We start from the raw sequence: 18,463 nt of genomic DNA on the forward strand, positions 1-18,463 counted from the left end.
CTATTTAAATAAATTATTAAAATTGTAATGTAGAAAATAGGATTGTTGAAAAAGATAACTGAATTTTAATAATTGAAATAAATTGTAAAAAAAATTATCCAATTTGAATACAACTGTAAAATAGACAATGAAAACTAAATTGAAATGGTTCCTTCTATCTACTACTTTGGACTGAATACTGTTTTGAATTACGACATAATGATTTTGAAAAATAACACCAAAGATAGATGAACAATGTATATTCGTTTTCGTAATATTAATTATTTTCCACGACGGTTATGCAAAGTTATGTAATATATATTTCATTCATTAAAAAAAAACATATACCTATACAATGCTTATTACTATTTTATTGTACATTGTAGAAATTCTTATGCGTTAAGCCTGGAGAAATAACTAGAATAATTGGGAGTTTAAAAAATCCGATTATAGAATTTGTAATATCCGATAATGTCAAAAAGAGACAACTACAAAAAATTTTCCTAGACATATTTAACTTAGACAACTTCTGTCTGTACCTTTATAGTTTCAGTTTATATTCTTCAATTGTATTTTCAATTGTATAATTTAGAATATATTTTTATTATATATTTTAGAATATAAAATTTGAAATATATTTTAAAATACATAATTTAGAATATAAATTTTATATTTTAAATGATATATTTTAAAAAATGTTTATATTTTAAATTCTATAACGTGAAATGCAATTTTATTATTATATATTTTAGAATATAAATATTTATAAAATTACAAATTAAAATTATGGAGAGAATGGAAGAAGTTGCCCCTTCCATAATGTAGATGTCGTCACCTGTAGTTTGTTCTGTATAAAAATCAGCAAAAAATCTACTAAATAATATAAAATATAAAGATGTTTTTCTACAGAAAATACTTTAGCTTCATTGTAAGTGCATTGAACTTTTTTATAGTATTAAAACTGATTTCGGAAGACGGTTTAGATTCAATTTTATTAGCAAATTCGTTATTATGAAGTTAATTTAGTTTAATTATTAAAAGTTTTAGTCTTATTAGTTATTTTGGACAACTAATAAGTTTTTGTTCATGTAAGTTATTCTGCACAACTAATAGAAAGTATGTTAATTGTTTATCAGTATATGAAACTAACTAACTAACCTTTTATTCGTATAACAAACTAAGAATTTCCTATCAACCTCTAAAACAATTTTTATTATTGCATAAATGTTCGAAACAATATTTGCAATTAAATCTGTAATTAAGTAATTAAGTTTATTTTTTAAAGACTATTTTTGTTTCAGTGTAAATTAATTATTCAGTAAATTTCTAGGAGGGTTAAGGATAGACTCAAATAATTGGATATGAATTACTTTTTCACAACAAAAGTATATAATTTTTCGAGGAGTTATTTTTAGGTTTTTGGCGGTTTTAACCCCTGAAAAATTTGTTTTCCACAGTTCCAAAAAGTTCGGGTAAATGCAGCGCAGGTGAACATTACTGACGAAAATAGCAGGGGTTTTTGAAACCGTCGGAAATAGTAGAGGTTTTTCGAAAACCGCCGAAAATAGTAGGAGTTTCTGAAAATTGCCGGAAATAGTAGGAGTTTCTGAAAACTGTCGGAAATAGCAGGGTTTTCTGAAAACCGTTAGAAATAACTAAGGTTTTTTGAAAACTGCCCTTATTTCCAGGGTTTCGTCCAGAATCGCCGAAAATGTAGTGGTAACTCAAATTTTCATTTTTATTCAACTAATATATATGTACCATTTTCCTTCCTTGACCTCTTCCTTCCGACTCAATGATTTAAAAAACAAGCACCTAATTACATTACCTCTGATCCAACATAATTAAAGGATTGACATTACCCCTAATCCAAAATCTCAGACAATAAATTTGTAGGTCTTGTTTCTTAATTACATTGTTCAACTTTTACTCATTTTTATTCAATGTAATAATTGGATTTCTCAACATTTAGGTCATGTAATATTTTCTCACGGAACAAACAAACAAAGGTGCCATCTTTTCAGTTTTCCACCATTATAATTGGGGATAGCGCCCTAAGATGGCTGGCTCAAAGATACGCCATTTTTAGGTTTTCTTTTTCTTTTTCCATTTGGGACCCTTATATGCATGAAAAGATATTTGCACACAACAATACAGAAAAAATAGAAAGGAATATTATAAGTTTTGTATTGTTTAATACTTTGCAGAAACAATATAAAGGATGATTAAATAGGTTCATAAGATTGAAATGAAGAAACTCACTGACATAATTAAGGAAAAATTTGAGAGAAGCGGGAGAAGATGAACACGAAACTGATGAACACGAAGTCAAACTGTGGTGCAGGAAAGGGTTTGAGATGAAATTTGATGAGAGTGGGAACTTAGGGTTTCAGAGAATTAGAGATGAGATAAATAAACGTTTAATGCGGGGAGGGAATAATATGGGCTGGGTAAGTACTCTAAAAGTATAAAAGTTTAAAAAATAATAAAAATAGGTACCTGCGGTTTTAGAGAAAAACCGCCAGAAATTATTGTGGTTTGAAAACCGTCGGCAAAAAACCTCTCCTAAAATCAATTATTTTTAGTTTTTATTTGTGAAGAATAGTTTTCATTATAAATTTCTAATATTAGGTTTGTAATTATGGCCATAGGTTTACTATATTTTTTTAGCATACCTGTTCATGATAGGAGTGTGAAAGTAAGCTGAACGACTCACAAATGTTGACTCATCACATATTGGATTAAAAATGAATGAGTCAAAACTATAATTTTTATAATTTAACATTGACTCACTAACCCATATAAAAAAACAATATTTTTTATTATTTTTGAATATTTAAATTTGGAAACAATTATGTTAGTTTTCTTATCTTAATAATAAAATATGTGTGATATTATTATCACATTAGAAAATGTTGATTAACTAAGCATGATATAAACAACTCTGTAGAAGAGAAAAACCAAAAAAAAAAAAAAAACATAACATAACGAAATCAATTATTGTAATTGTTACAATCAAATTCAGTTTCCAAAAAATCTATACTAATAATATGCTAATACAAAATTTAGTTTCCAAAAAATCTGTTAATAATATGCTAATACCAAATTCAGTTTCCAAAAAATGTATGCTAATTAATACCAGTAGACAATGACATGTTATTTGCATTAGAGTATATTGGTTAAAAAAGGAAATGTAGAAGAATTTGAGGAAGGAGTGGTCGATGTATGAAATGGAAACACGGATTCATAAGGAAAATTTGATGAGTATGGAGATCATATAAAATATATGCTTTAGTACCTTCCTATATTGCAAAAACGTTTTGCTTGAAAGGGCTGAAATTCAGTTATGTGATTTTGAATAGTATTTACATAAGCAATACCATCAAAAACTTTTAAATGAATCATGTTAGGTGGTTTATCATATAACAATGTATAAGAGCATTTAAAATGTAATAATAGAGTAATGATATGAACAACTTGTTGAACAGCATAACATCAAAATATTTGAGGTAGTTTAGCTTGGTAAAGGCACAAGAAACATTTAAAATATGTTATTGTTTACGTTCAACGACACTATTTTGCTGAGGTATTTCAACATATGTTCTGTGATAAAGAATATTTTTGGATAAAAAAATCAATTAATAAAAATTCTACTCCATTATCACTTCAGAAACATTTGAGTTTAATATGTAATTGAGTTTCAATTAATGAAATGAAATTAATTAAATGCATGTGAGTTGCATATTTGGATGTCATGAACTTAAGTAAAACATGAGTTATCGTAAAGTAAGAAAATATTTATAATCACAATTAGAAGGAATAGAAAAAGGTCCCCATATGTCATCATAAAGAATATAAAAAATTTTATGTGAATGTGTTGCATTACTATGATGAGACAACTTTGTTTGGCAAAATGACAAATGTCACAAGGAAAAGTAGTAAGAAAATAAGGAATGAAAGGATATTGTAGAGAAATAATATGAAAGATATAGTAAAAAACATGATCTAATCTAAGACGCCAAAGAGAAGCAACGCTAGATTTGGTATTATAGATAAGATCATAAACAAGGCGATGATTGAGATGAGAATAGGACAGATTTAGCACGTATAATTTGTGATGCAAGCTAGATGAACCCATAATCCTCTACGAGGTTTGTTGCAAAATAACACAAAAAATTAAACTTAAATAAAAGATGACAGTGCAGGGTTTGTATCAACTTTTGAACGGAAACTAGGTTAACATGAAAATTAGGTATATAAAGAACATCATGAAGAATCAACAAATCTATTAACTTAACGATAATAAATACAGAAGTATAAACTTGGACAACATTTGGCAAAGTAATGAAAATAGGTGGAATAGTTTTATGAGTAACAAAACTGTGAAAATATAAAAGTGATATGATTAGTGAAACCTGTATCCAGAAACCATTGAGAAGATAATTTACTTGGAATAACACAAGAAGAACTGAAAGAAGAATTAACGGAAGGAGTGAAAACCGAATTTGTTGTATGGTTAGGAGATTTGTATTGTTGCAATATAATGTCATGATAGTGCTTTTTAGTAAAAGTAGGCACTGGCCGTGAGATCTTAGGAAGGTTAGAGGCATTATTTGTAAAAGAATTAGAAAGAAGATCACCAGATGCAGCATTGTTAGCCATGCAGGTAGACTTGTCTTAGAATCCTCATGGAAAACCATGTTTAAAATAACATATTGATGCGTTCAAGTGCAAAATTTCTTATCATGGAAATCTCTTCCTCCATTATTTCTACCATGTCCTTCTGCAACATAATGGTCTTTTTCATGACCTTCATGGGAAATATGCGAATTAGAAACATCATTCTTCTTGGATGGCAAATTTGGAGTAAGGTTTTCATTGAAGGGAAGAATAAAAAGAATTTGAGATATTAGTGTGAAAGTCATTATATAATTCTGACACTATAATATAAGAAGAAAAGAAAAAAATAAACTTTGATACCATTTTAGTTAGGGATGGCAACAGGTCGAGTTAGGCACGGATAGTGTCTACCCGTAACCTGATCCGAAAAAAAAAAACTCACCCACTACCCAACCCGTTATCCGCACGGATACTCGCTTAAAAAATATCTGCGGATATTTTAAAACCTGCAGATATCCGCGGATACCCGTAAATATTTAAAAAAATATATTTTTATAAATTATTAAAATAAAATTTAAATAAAATTACAAAAAAATATATAAAATATAATATAAATTAAATTAAATATAAATTAAAATTTAATTTTTGTTTCGGTTGAATTATCTGAGGGTCATTCCTCTTTCTTTGCTTTGTTCTCTTTCGATCTTCAATCTTTCCTGAGAATGTCATCCACTCCGATGGGTTGTTGACGTGCAGAAGACACTCTGACGCTCAAGATATAAAGAGGTCTATATTTTTTTAGGATAGAAGAGGAAGATTGTACATAGACATCAATTGTATATTTATCGGTCTTGTGGCAGGCAAGCTCATTGATTAACTAATAGTGCGGTATATTTCAGTCAATCAAACTCAATAATCAACAATCAAACCCATTAATTTTAATTAAATTTAACTTAATAAAATAAAAATTAAATTTTTATTTTTATTTTTGCGGGTAGCGGATATCTGCGGGTACGGATAATATAATACCCGCACCTGACCCATTTATAAACGGGTATTAAAATACCCGCTAATTGTGGGTTTCGGGTAGTAAATATATTAAGTTTTCAGTTTTGTAATCAATGCTCCGAAGAGCATTATTCCTATTTTAAGGTTTTTCTGTTTTAGTCTTTATTGTTTTCTGTTAGAGACTATCTCACCGGAACCCTATATATATTCAGGGTTCCAGCTCTTACTTTTGTAACACAAGAAAAGAAACACTTCTACACACAGTAATAAAGAAAGTTTTTTTACTTACCTCTACGACACGCGTTCTTCCCTTATCGTTCTCTGTCTTCCGTTCCACCGTTTTTCATTCGAGCTTTGGTGGCGCATCATCAAGGAGATCTTCTCGACCTCTCCAGCTATCGCATTTCTCTTCTCTCGCGTGTCTCTCCTTTTTCGATGCCACCTACCTTCTGACGAAGTGGAATCTTCCAGCGAAAGATTAGTGCATTGCGGTTTGGGCCAGATGACGATGGGCTTCAGACAGAATGTATTGGGCCTGATTTTAATATGGTACCAGAGCAGGTTCTGAACCTTCCTTTGTTTCTATTACGTTTTGTCCCTTTTTCTTGATTTCTTGGTGCCCTCTTTCTTCATCTAGCGGTTCTTGCTGCCATTGGAATTATGGACTAGTTAAACGATCCTTCTAGCCCTTACTATCTCCACCCAGGAGAGAACCTAGGCATTTCTCTCATTTCACATATTCTTGATGAATCCAATTACACCTCTTGGAGTAGAAATATGAGAAGAGCTCTCCTTTCTAAGAATAAACTGAAATTCATAGATGGAGGTATCAAGAAACCTCAAAGAGAGGATCCCTTTTATTATTCTTGGGAAAGGAGTAACATGATGGTGCTGTCTTGGATCATCAAGACTCTCTTAGCCCAGATAGTCGAGAGTGTTATATACGTTGAGGATGCTCGTGAATTATGGGAGGAATTGAAAGAAAGATTCTCCAAAGGAAACCATTTTAAATTCTCTGATCTGCTATAAGAAATCCACTCCATTAAATAGGGAGAAAGAAGTGTGAACCAATACTTCACTGATTTAAAGATTTTATGGGAGTAGCTAGAATTTCTCAGACCTATCCCACAGTGTAGCTGCAAAATTCCTTGCAGCAGTGACCTATCCAAAGCCTCTCACAAATACCGTGAAATGGAACATATTATCTGCTTCTTGAAGGGATTAAATGATCATTACAACACTGTTAGAACACAGATACTACTAATGGAACCCCTACCCAATATTAACAAGGTCTTTTCCCTCATCATGCAACAGGAAAGACAAGAGAGACATGATTCTAGTTCCACAAACCAGAATGACATCAAAATACTTGCCAACAACACAGAAAAACAGAGTAACTGGAGAAATGATCAAGGTTGAAGGACCCATGGACGTGGTTTTGCAGCTCGGGGTCAAGGAAGAGGAAGAAATCCTCATCATGGGAAACAATGCTCTTACTGTCACAAAATGAATCACACAATTGATGAATGTTATTCTAAACAATACCCACCATGGTACAAGAAAGGGGACAACAATAGTCAAAACAGTGTTGGACAGAATGAATGGGGATTTGCCAACACCTGCACTACCTCTACTGGGTCAGAAATCAGTCAACAGAACAATATCAACACTGCCCAGAACTCGTTCACTCCAGAAAAGATGAAGAAAATATTGGAAATGCTTGAGAAAACTGAGAATTCTTCCCATAGCATCAGCCAAATTCATAGAGACAATACAGAAGATGGACAAGGTACATTTTTATGGCTTTTAGAGATAGGAGCCACTGATCATGTGACTCATAACAAGAATCTTTTTCATGATATTTAATAAAATAAAGCCTATATTTGTCAAACTACCTAACAACTCTACTGTCATAGCCCATTATGTAGGAACTATACAGTTTTCAAGAGAATTCATGATTTTTAATGTTTTGTATATACCCGATTTTACCTTCAATCTTATATCTGTCCAAAGACTAACTAAAGACATGAACTATGCACTGACTTTTTCTTCTGAGATGTGTGAAATTCAGGACAATTCTGCATTGAAGATGATTGGATGTGCTAGAGTGCATGAAGGACTTTACTACTTACAGGATGTTAAGAAGGACCTGAAACCTAGTTTTGTTTTCTCTTTTGAGCATGTAAATGTAAATTTGTGGCATTATAGGGTAGGCCACCCTGGACACAGAGTTATTGGGAGAATTTGCAAGAATTTTCCTTATGTTCAAACTGATTCTAATGATGCTTGTGATATTTTCCATTATGCAAAACAACACAAACTGTCTTTTCCTAAACAAAATACTTTGTCTGCTAATTGCTTTGATATTATACATTGTGACATATGGGGTCCTATCTCCATCCCATCTGTGCATGGACATAGATATTTTCTTACCATTGTTGATGATTGTAGTAGGCACACTTGGATTTTTCTTATGCATAATAAAGGGCAGACTAGAGATCTTCTACAATCTTTCATAATAAAAATCAAAACCCAATTTGATAAAATTGTTAAAACTGTCAGGACCGATAATGGCCCTGAATTTAATTGTCCCAACATATACAATTCTAGTGGAATTAAGCACCAAACTAGTTGTATTGAGACTCCACAACAAAACTCTGTTGTGGAGCGGAAACACCACCATATATTAAATGTTACCCGAAGTTTGATCTTCCAATCTAATATTCCTTACACCTATTCGTCTTATGCTCTATCTCATGTTGTTTATCTTATTAATAGGCTTCCTTCTCATGTTATTAAAGATAAAACACCCTATGATATCCTTCATAAGATTCCTCCCACCTATCTTAACCTAAAAGTTTTTGGATGCCTGTGTTTTGCTTCAACTTTAGAGAGCAACAGGAACAAACTTAACTCTAGAGCTAGAAAGGGAATTTTCTTAGGATACAAAACAGGGGTAAAAGGATATATCACTAGTGGAAAAACGCTTTTTATGACGGGTAAAAAGGACCTATTATGATGGATAACCTGACATCATAGTTTTGGGCATCATAATAGGTCCTGTGCATTTTATGATGGACAGAAAAGTCCATCATAATAGGTCCAGTGTATTATGACGAACTTTCTGTCACCTATCATATATGATCTAGTATATTATGACAGATTTTCACTTATCAGTCATAATATAGCGAATGCAATATGTAACGTTTTGTGACGAATATTTTTACACCTATCATAATATGTAGAACATATTATAACATGTAATTGTTCACCTATCGTAATATATATTTTTCATAAATAAGCTTTTATTACATAGATTATTCACCAATCATAAAAACTTACTTTGTAAAAAAAAATTCATTATTTACATTTGACATATTCATTCAATTTACAAATAATTTCTTGCATTATAATCTCATCAATCAATTTATAATCAATATAAAATGAAATGAACATATTTATTTCAACTAACATAATGAAATCCATTTCAAACATTAAATTTTGTAATAATATTTAATACATAATGATTTTATATACTATATACATGGACAGGTATGACTCAGTCAAGAAATAAGACAATTAAACATGATCGAAATCATGATACACATTGCTACATGATGCTAAGGATACGCTCTCTTACACATTAATTACTTCACTCAAATCTAAGTAATATAAGAAGCAAGAAAATACTCCAAGTTGCTTAGATGCTTTTGCCTTCCAAATCCTAAGGTTAGTATCAGCCCTTCCTGAAATTATATAACTTTCATCACCACTGAACTTGACACAGAATACCCTGCATAACAAAGACAAAGATCAACATACGATACGAAGATAGAAATCTTTTAACAAACAACTATAACTTTTATGCAAGTTAAAGGTCCAAGAAATTATAAAAATATGCAAACAATTGTTCAGCTTTTCATCCGCCAGCATAAGTAATTATCATTGTTCACAGGGAAGGAAGACATGATTTTGGTAGAAGCATAGTAGAATTCAAACTATGGCCAACACTCCAATTTTTTATAAGAAGATATGAGCAGAAAAATTAAATAAAAAATAGCATAATAATAATTATTATTCACTGGAAAGGAAGGCATAATTTTGGTAGAAGCATAGTAAAATTTCAACTATGGACAACACTCCATTTTTTTATAAGAAGCAATGAGCAGAAAAATTAAATAAAAAATAGCTATAAATTATATGATTAAGTTTATTATATTATTATTATATTTACATATATTTTAATGAGTATATAATATAAATAAATATGATTGTTACTTTATTAATAACCTAACTGATATTGATATCTATTTTATAATATTAGAATATATTATTTTGATCCTGAAACAAAAATTTTCTAAGTATTAATCTTATAATATATATATATATATATATATATATATATTAAATTTAATACATTACCTGACAGATCACAACATCATCAGGGCTAGTATTATTGTGTAATTTCTGGTATCATTCCTCCATCTTTCCACCTTTGCAATTATTCTTTCTCTGTAATAGAAATTTTGCATAAGATTAATCCATATGCAGAAGAGGGAAATATGCAGACGCTATAGAAAAAAAAAAATCAAATATACCTGAATAACAAGTATTTCATCCCGAATCCTTTGACCTACATCTCCTTCACCTCCACGACCAAACACTAGACGAGATCATCCTCACAATTTCTCTATAATGTGGATAACTTATATAAAATGCCAGGTTATAAAAAATAAAAACTCTTGCTTTAGGTGTTGCCCGATCAACCACCACTGCAGAACCTATCAGTTCATGGGTTTCTGACATCAAAGTCTCCACAGAATCTGTTCAAGAAAACATGTTTCTTACAGTGATCGGAACATCCCATCCACAATATTTCAGAAGTCCAAAAACCAAAAATAGTAAACAAAAATAGTACAGGTATGTAAAAATTCCAAGTGATACCCAAGATCCTAGATGGCTAAAGTAGATTAAATATGCAGAAACTTAAAATTAGAGCACACAGGCTGATATAGATGTCAACCTGCACTTGCAAAAGTGATGAAACCAATTCCAAGATGTGTTTAGGAGCCTTGATCCTGTAGGAAGAAATGGCAAATTATCCATAATTAAGAAAAATGTACAATAGATGAAACTCTGCAATTTATGTGCACAGCCATAAATGTGAATTCAACAACGAGCATACATACAAAAAAGAAATAAATATGCATACAAACTGCATTTAAATTCTGCATGGATAACAATCAAATAGGAGCAACCTACCTTTGGCATGTACAAATATGTTATATCGCCATACTTCTCAAAATGACTGAAAGAAAAAGAAAACAAATATAAGAAAGGTTGTGATACTATTGTATAAATTCAATCCATAGTTCTTACAACTTTATAAATCATGATTAAATAGCACTACCAAAGTTCGCTATCACCAATAAGCTGTGTCCCTACTAGTATGGTCTATACCTCCAATCTGCTCTTGATGGTCTCCCAATTCCATAACCCTATATATATATATATATATATATATATATATATATATATGTGTGTGTGTGTGTGTGTGTGTGTGTGTACTGCTTATAAAATTATTAGATGTAAATACTAACATCGTCAAAGTCTAAGCTATCATACATCCTCCCATATGATCGCATAGGACCGCCATATCCCCCAAAAGATTCCAAATTATCATAATCAACACGAGATCCCAAATTATCATACAACCATGCTTTTATCTTTCCATCTAATGCCGTGGAAAAGATGAACTATAGCATATAGAGTTTCAATAAGAAAACAAATTAGTACCCTTGTCAAAGGATTTTCTATAGGGCACTCTACCAATACAGTTAAAGGAATCATATAGCAACAAACTCAACCAGCATTTTCCCATTGGGTATCAAAGTCAGCATGTACCTGAATGTTTTCTTTATAATGTGGACAGACAGAATAAACTGGAGCCTCATGACCTTCAAAGGTATATTGTTTTGCTCCAGAAGCAGCATCCCAAACCTTAAGTTGAATAACTTAGTTAGACACATGTTATTTTCACATCATAAAACTAAGCTCAAAATTTGACAGACCTACTTAATGGTCTTATCATCACCACAGGTAATGACACATAACTATTTATTCGGGTGTGAAAATGCTAAATCATTAACTCCACCGACATGAGCATCAATCTATTTAAGTTCAAGTAAACAATTATACAAACGAGTCAATAAAACCTAAATTAAGCAAAAAAGAACTCTTCATTGTACAAGTGTTTGCATGTGCATATACCTCCAAATGCTGTCGGACTTCATCCCCGCCATGGTAAGAGTATATCTGAACAATGTGCCTTAAGTAAGCAACTCCTGCTCAATAGAAAAACTCATAAATGAGAGACTCCTTTAGTTGACTTTTGATAGTATACAGTACTCACATCATAAAAATCACGAAGAATTAAAAAGCTTTAACCAAATAAAGCCCCATCAGGACTCCAAATCACACGATTGACAAAAACACCTGGATCTTTGACAAAAGTAGCCTGAATTGATTATCATTAGTTTTGTTTTCAATCATTGCAAACTCAACAGTTCTGAGGGTTTGGTAATCAACAAATAAGGTGAGAAAGGCAACCTGAAAGGGCATTGAACAAGCACTAAGATCCCACACTTTAAAGGCCTTAGTGAATACATTGCATCAAGAAAACATCAGAGGTCAAAGATCAGAGGCAATAAAACATCAGAGGTCAAAGATTATAAACCAAACAACATTCTAAATTCAACTAGTCATTAAGAGTTAGAGAACGAAAGAAAGCAAAAGAATATAATACTCGGGATTGACGGTGCACCAAGACCTATAGCTCCACCGGAGACTGCAGGATGTGCAACAGTTGTTGGATTTGACATCCAATCAGCCAGGGGTGTTGGCACCGGTGCTGGAGTAGGTTGGAAAGGATATACATGCGACAGAGTCCAGCACCATAATAAGAACTAAAACATAATAACATATCATACAACTCCTATGAAACCAAATCAATTCAGTAGCAAAAAATGTGAAAAAGAAAACGGTAAGAAGAAAAGTAGTGCAAAAAGAACATTTGTCTACAAGAATTCAGAAATATAAAGGTAAAGGAAGTTTCAAAGTGTTCCTAAGTGTGTAGGAAGAGTGTCTAGTTTTAGTCTAATAGCTGAATTGGAAAACCAAACCATTAGTTCCCAAATTAATCAAATTCTCTATAACGCATGCTCCCCATACCTCAAAAAGTGAATTCATCCAAAACAAATGCACAGATGAAAAGTTTCATTTGAGATTAAAACACGAAATATAAGATAAAGTGTTTAAAGAGTAGAGTATGAGGCTTGAAGAAAACAGAGAAAGAAAAAAAACATGAAAACGACGACGCACTACCACTCCACACCCGAACATGCTCGACAACGACGACATCCTTCTCTCTCTTCTCCCTTCTCTTTTCTCTTTTGTTTCTCAAACACTCATCTCTCAAAACTTAGTTCAATTTGAGCGTCTGGCACAACTAAACGCAAAACCGTAAAACCCTAAAATATGCAAAGGCACTTGTAAACTAAAGAAGAAAAGCAAATAACACAATCGACGCACCGAGAACATCAAAGAGAATGAAATGCATTGCATGAAACGAAAATGCAGACCAACAGAAACACGAAATCAAAGTACCTTGTGGCTGTGAAAAACCGATCTCTCAGGAAGGAAGGGTTTCAAAGGAGAAAGAAATAAAGAGAGGAAGAGATGCGCCAGTTTTGGTGCTAGAGAGGGTTGTCGGAGGCGGGATTGGGAGGGAGAGGAGCGGGATCCACAAGCTGAGGCTCCTGCAAGAGTACGGGAATGTGGATATGGTTTTGATGAGGAAAGAGAGTTTGGGGAAGAGAACGGAACGCATGCGAAAGAGATCGCCATTTGCGAAGCCATCAATGGACTGGACTCTGAGAGAGAGAATTAGGGGCACTGAGAAAGACTAGGACACTGGGGGACTAAAATTCAACAGAGATATTATGACTGATATTTCAAAACCAGTTATAATATATTATCAAAATTTTCCACTCCTCTAATGTATTATAACAGCTGCCAAAACCACGTCATAATATATTTAAAACTTATTGTCACTACATTATTATGATTGATTTTTATAACTCTGTCATAATACATACGTATTATAACTGGTTTGTAAAACTCTGTCATAATATATACCTATTATGATGGATAATTTTTATCTGTCATAATAGATCCGTCATAGAATGATCTTTTTTCACTAGTGTATTATTTTTTATATCAACACTAGAGAAATTTTCATTAGTAGAAATGTCATATTTTATGAAGATATTTTTCCTTATAAAAATAAACAAGGAGACAATGAAAACTATAACAACAGCAAGGAAGACACCCTTTTTCTTGACAACTTGTATTGCAGCCCTGAAAGGAATTTAGTTGGGAATGGAGGAGACAATCAGAATCCTAATGACAGCATAACAGACATCACCGAGAATACTGATCTTGTGCAAGAAAAGCATAGAAACAACCAGAGGAGATCTCGCCGAGTGAGGAAAGCTCCTGAATACTTAAGAGATTACATACATGAAGCAGATCAGACATCCACATCTTTGTGTGCCAAAAATGAGTTAAGAACTCCTTATCCTGTCACTAACACTTTATCTTATAAGTCTCTACCTGAAAAACATTTAAAATATACACTTGCCATAACTGCTGGGAAAGAACTCAACTCGTATGATGAAGCCAAAAACAACCCTGAATGGCAAGATGCTATGCAAAAGGAATTAAGAGCTCTGCAGGACAATGACACTTGGTTTTTGACCAAACTTCCCCCTGGAAAGAGACCCATTGGGTGCAGATGGGTCTATAAGATAAAGCATAAAGCTGATGGGACTGTGGAAAGATATAAGGCCCGATTGGTGGCAAAAGGATTCACTCAACAAGAGGGAATAGATTTTCTGGACACCTTTTCACCTGTTGCCAAACTTACCTCTATCAGACTATTGCTTGCCCTTGCTGCTGCAAGGAATTGGTTTCTACATCAACTTGATGTAGACAATGCCTTCTTGCATGGGGATCTAAATGAGGATGTTTATATGGACCCTCCGCCTGGTTTGAACATTGATACAAAGGGGCAGGTTTGTAAACTCACTAAGTCTCTTTGTGGTCTAAAACAGGCTAGAAGACAATGGTTTGAGAAATTGTCCACAGATTTCACAGCTCTACTTGTGTATGTAGATGATATTGTTCTAGCAGGAAATTCCATGAGTGAGATTACTCAAATAAAGGCACTTCTGCACCGGTAGTTTCAGATAAAGGATCTTAGGGAGTTCAAATATTTTCTAGGATTTGAGGTTGTTAGGTCTAAGAAAGGGATACATCTTTGCCAAAGAAAGTATGCCCTTGACATTCTAGAAGAAACAGGAATGCTGGGAAGCAAACCATGTTCTACACCTTTCTTAAGCAGCACAAATTCTCTGTACAAGATAGAAAATTACATGAATGATCCTAGTATTTACCGCAGACTAATAAGAAAGTTCTTCTATCTCACTAATACTTGACCTGATTTGTGTTTCACTGTTAATCTTTTAAGCCAATTTATGAAAGCGCCCACTAGCTATCATTATCAAGCCTTGCAACATATTCTTAGGTATGTGAAGTCCAGCCCCTCTGAAGGTCTATTTTTTGCTGCTGACTCTAGTATATAGATAAAGGGATTCTGTGACTCTGACTGGGCCACATGTCCTAACACGCGAAGATCGACTATTGGGTACTACGTTTTCTTGGGTACATCTCTTGTTTCATGGAGATTGAAGAAACAGAGTACTGTTTCATGGTCATCTACTAAGGCTGAGTGTCGTGCTCTAGCTGCCACCGTTTGCGAGATGCAGTGGCTTCATTACATTCTCCAAGATCTTCAAATCCAACCTGATGCTACTGTCGTTCTTTATTGTGACAGCAGTTCTGCTAGGCATATTGCTCACAACCAGAGCTTCCACGAACGTACCAAACATATTGAACTTGATTGCCATGTTGTACGCGAGAAGATTTAAGCTAAGTTCCTACACCTACTGCCCATAAGATCGGAGGACCAACTTGCTGATGTGTTCACCAATTTCCTCATCGCACACACTTCAGATCCATTATCCCCAAGCTTGGATTAGTGAATATCCACCATCCAGCTTGAGGGGAGGCTATTAAGTTTTCAGTTTTGTAATCAATGCTCCGAAGAGCACTGTTCCTATTTTAGGGTTTTTCTACTTTAGTCTTTATTGTTTACTGTTAGAGACTATCTCACCGGAACCCTATATATATTCAGGGTTCCAGTTCTTACTTCTGTAACACAAGAAAAGAAACACTTCTTCACACAGTAATAAAGAAAGATTTTTTACTTACCTCTATGACACGCGTTCTTCCCTTTCTCTGTCTTCCATTCCACCGTTTTTCATTTGAGCTTTGGTGGTGCATCATCAAGGAGATCTTCTCGACCCCTCCAGCTATCGTGTTTCTCTTCTCTCGCGTGTCTCTCCTTTTTCGATGTCACCTACCTTCTGACAAAGTGGAAGCTTCCAGCGAAAGATTAGTGCATTGCGGTTTGGGTCAGATGACGATGGACTTCAGACAGAATGTATTGGGCCTGATTTTAATAAAATATCTACGAATATCAACTATTCGTCATGTCATGTCCGTGAGTGTGGATTTTTTTGTAATCCCTAATCTTAATAATAAAATACGTGTGATATTATTATCACATTAAAAAACTTCATTACATATACTACAAGCATGTATATAAATAACCATTTTTTTAAAAAAGAAAAACATAACAAAATCAGTTATAAATAGGTAACTGTCACAACAAAATTCAATTTCCAAAAAATCTATACTAATAATATATTAATACCGAATTTAGTTTCCAAAAAAATATTATAATAATATGCTAATATTTGAATATTGAAATTTACATAATCACAATAATATCAAAAAATAATGGAGATAAATACAATGAACTTAAATATCGAAAATATACAGAAAAATATAAAAAAAAAAACATGTTATTTAACTCAAATTTGAAGGAGTGATTCATCAATTCATCATCTTATTTTAATAGGATGAACAAATTTTATACCTTTTTAAACATTGGGTTAACATTCAGATAAATCAATTAATTATGTTGATATTGTCATTTGATAGACACGAAAAATTGATATGCAAGATTGTAACACATACGCATTGATTGCATCCTGTTTCATGGGATCCCTGGGTTGCAGCTCTTATACGTCAACAACCTAATTTTGCAAAGGAAAAAGTTGTTTTAATAACTATTTTTTATAATTTTTTTATAATGTCTTTTGACAATATGATTGAAAAAGTTATCTATTTCAAATATTTTTTTAAATATAAATTCAAAATTCAAATAGATTAATAAAGTAATGACACATATTTTATTATTAAAAGATTATAAAAAAAAATTATTAAAATTTTTTTTTAATAAAACAATTATACGTGTCCTTTACAAAAAACCGTAGTTCTAAAGGTAAATCTACAAACATGTAATGACATTCATGGAGAATTTTATTTTAATGATGCATTGAGCAATATCCATCCATCTGCATTTTCTCAATTGAAGCAGGCATTAAAGATGCCATAATTGGGTCTCGTGTTTATTTTATTGCATTTTCTTAACATAGGTGATTTCATAAACGAGGGAGAGTGGTACAGAAGAAGCAACGAACGAAATTAGGGTTTTTTTTTAAAGAACGATCATATGATAATAATTTTTTTTACCAACTTTGTGTCATTATTTTATTGGTTCCTATATTTTAAACAGACCAATTATAAACTTTCACATATACTATAGTAAAAAAATTATAAAAAAAATTATTAAAAAAATATTTTCCAAAAAAAAAAGTGGATTTAGGTCAACTCGTCGTAACTCATCTCGTACTGACCAATTCTATGGTGGTGTACTTTAACATTTGTTTGTTGAAATAAATCAATGTGCTAAACACCATTCGTGAATGGTTATAAGGTAGCAAATTTAATTTAATACGTTTACACATTATATATATATATATATATATATATATATATATATATATATATATATATATATATATATATATATATATATATATATATATATATGGGGTTTCCTAATTTATGTAAAAGAGTTTTTCAGTTGATACATTTTAACAAAGTGTACTAAGTTTTAGGTTACAAAAATGTCTTGTTAGAAGAGAAAACCAACTTTAAATCCAAGGGTATTTTAATAATTTTAAAATTTAATTTAAAATAAAAAAATAAAAGGTAGTTATTAAAAATCCTGGTCGAGAGAAGTTATTAGCTTTTATTTTATTTTTAATTTTAAAAAACAACTACCTTTTATTTTATTTTTATTTTAAAAAACAACTACCTTTTAAAAAATATAATGGTTTAGGGTTTATAGAACCCATCTGGGTTTATAGAACTCGTCTAGGTTTATAGAACCCGATTGAGTTTATAGAACCTGGGTTTATAGAACCCGTATGAGTTTATAAAGTTAAAAAAAACAACTACCTTTTATTTTATTTTTTATTTTAAAAACTACCTTTTAAAAAATATATAATAAAAGTAAATAACTTCTCTCGGTGGACCAATCAGGAATTTTAATAACTACTTTTATTTTTTTTTATTTTAAATTAAATTTTAAAATTATTAAAATACCCTTGGATTTAAAGTTAGTTTTTTTTAACAAGGACATTTTTGTAACCTAAAACTTGATACACTTTCCTAATTTGTACCAACTGAAAAACCCCTTACGTAAATTAGCAAACTCATATATATATATATATATATATATATATATATATATATATATATA

The 18,463-nt window shown here is 31.9% G+C and overlaps 1 protein-coding gene across 7 annotated transcripts; it reads right to left on the reverse strand.

The window, feature by feature from the left end:
- Positions 1-9,359: 9,359 nt before the first annotated feature.
- LOC106773348 (protein TPR3-like) lies at positions 9,360-13,667 on the reverse strand. Of its 7 annotated transcripts, none has more exons than XR_002669761.1 (9): positions 12,413-13,264; positions 12,055-12,216; positions 11,878-11,951; positions 11,512-11,607; positions 10,870-10,915; positions 10,631-10,685; positions 10,206-10,430; positions 10,030-10,119; positions 9,360-9,400 (listed from the first exon to the last, which is right to left on the reverse strand). XR_002669761.1 is itself a non-coding variant. In XM_022786452.1 (6 exons), the coding sequence occupies exons 2-6, from the start codon at positions 12,226-12,228 to the stop codon at positions 11,190-11,192; spliced, it is 426 nt and encodes a 141-aa protein (XP_022642173.1). In that variant the 5' UTR covers positions 12,229-12,517; positions 13,273-13,659; the 3' UTR covers positions 11,179-11,189. The 7 variants fall into 7 exon arrangements, 3 of the variants coding, with proteins under 3 accessions (XP_022642173.1, XP_022642171.1, XP_022642172.1); XR_002669762.1 differs by adding an exon at positions 11,683-11,777 and having other exon boundaries at positions 12,055-13,264; XR_002669763.1 differs by lacking the exons at positions 12,055-12,216; positions 12,413-13,264 and adding an exon at positions 13,273-13,664.
- Between the last annotated feature and the right edge of the window lie 4,796 nt (positions 13,668-18,463).

This window comes from Vigna radiata, chromosome 9 (assembly GCF_000741045.1).
Source record: "Vigna radiata var. radiata cultivar VC1973A chromosome 9, Vradiata_ver6, whole genome shotgun sequence".
NCBI classification, from domain to species: Eukaryota; Viridiplantae; Streptophyta; class Magnoliopsida; order Fabales; family Fabaceae; genus Vigna; species Vigna radiata.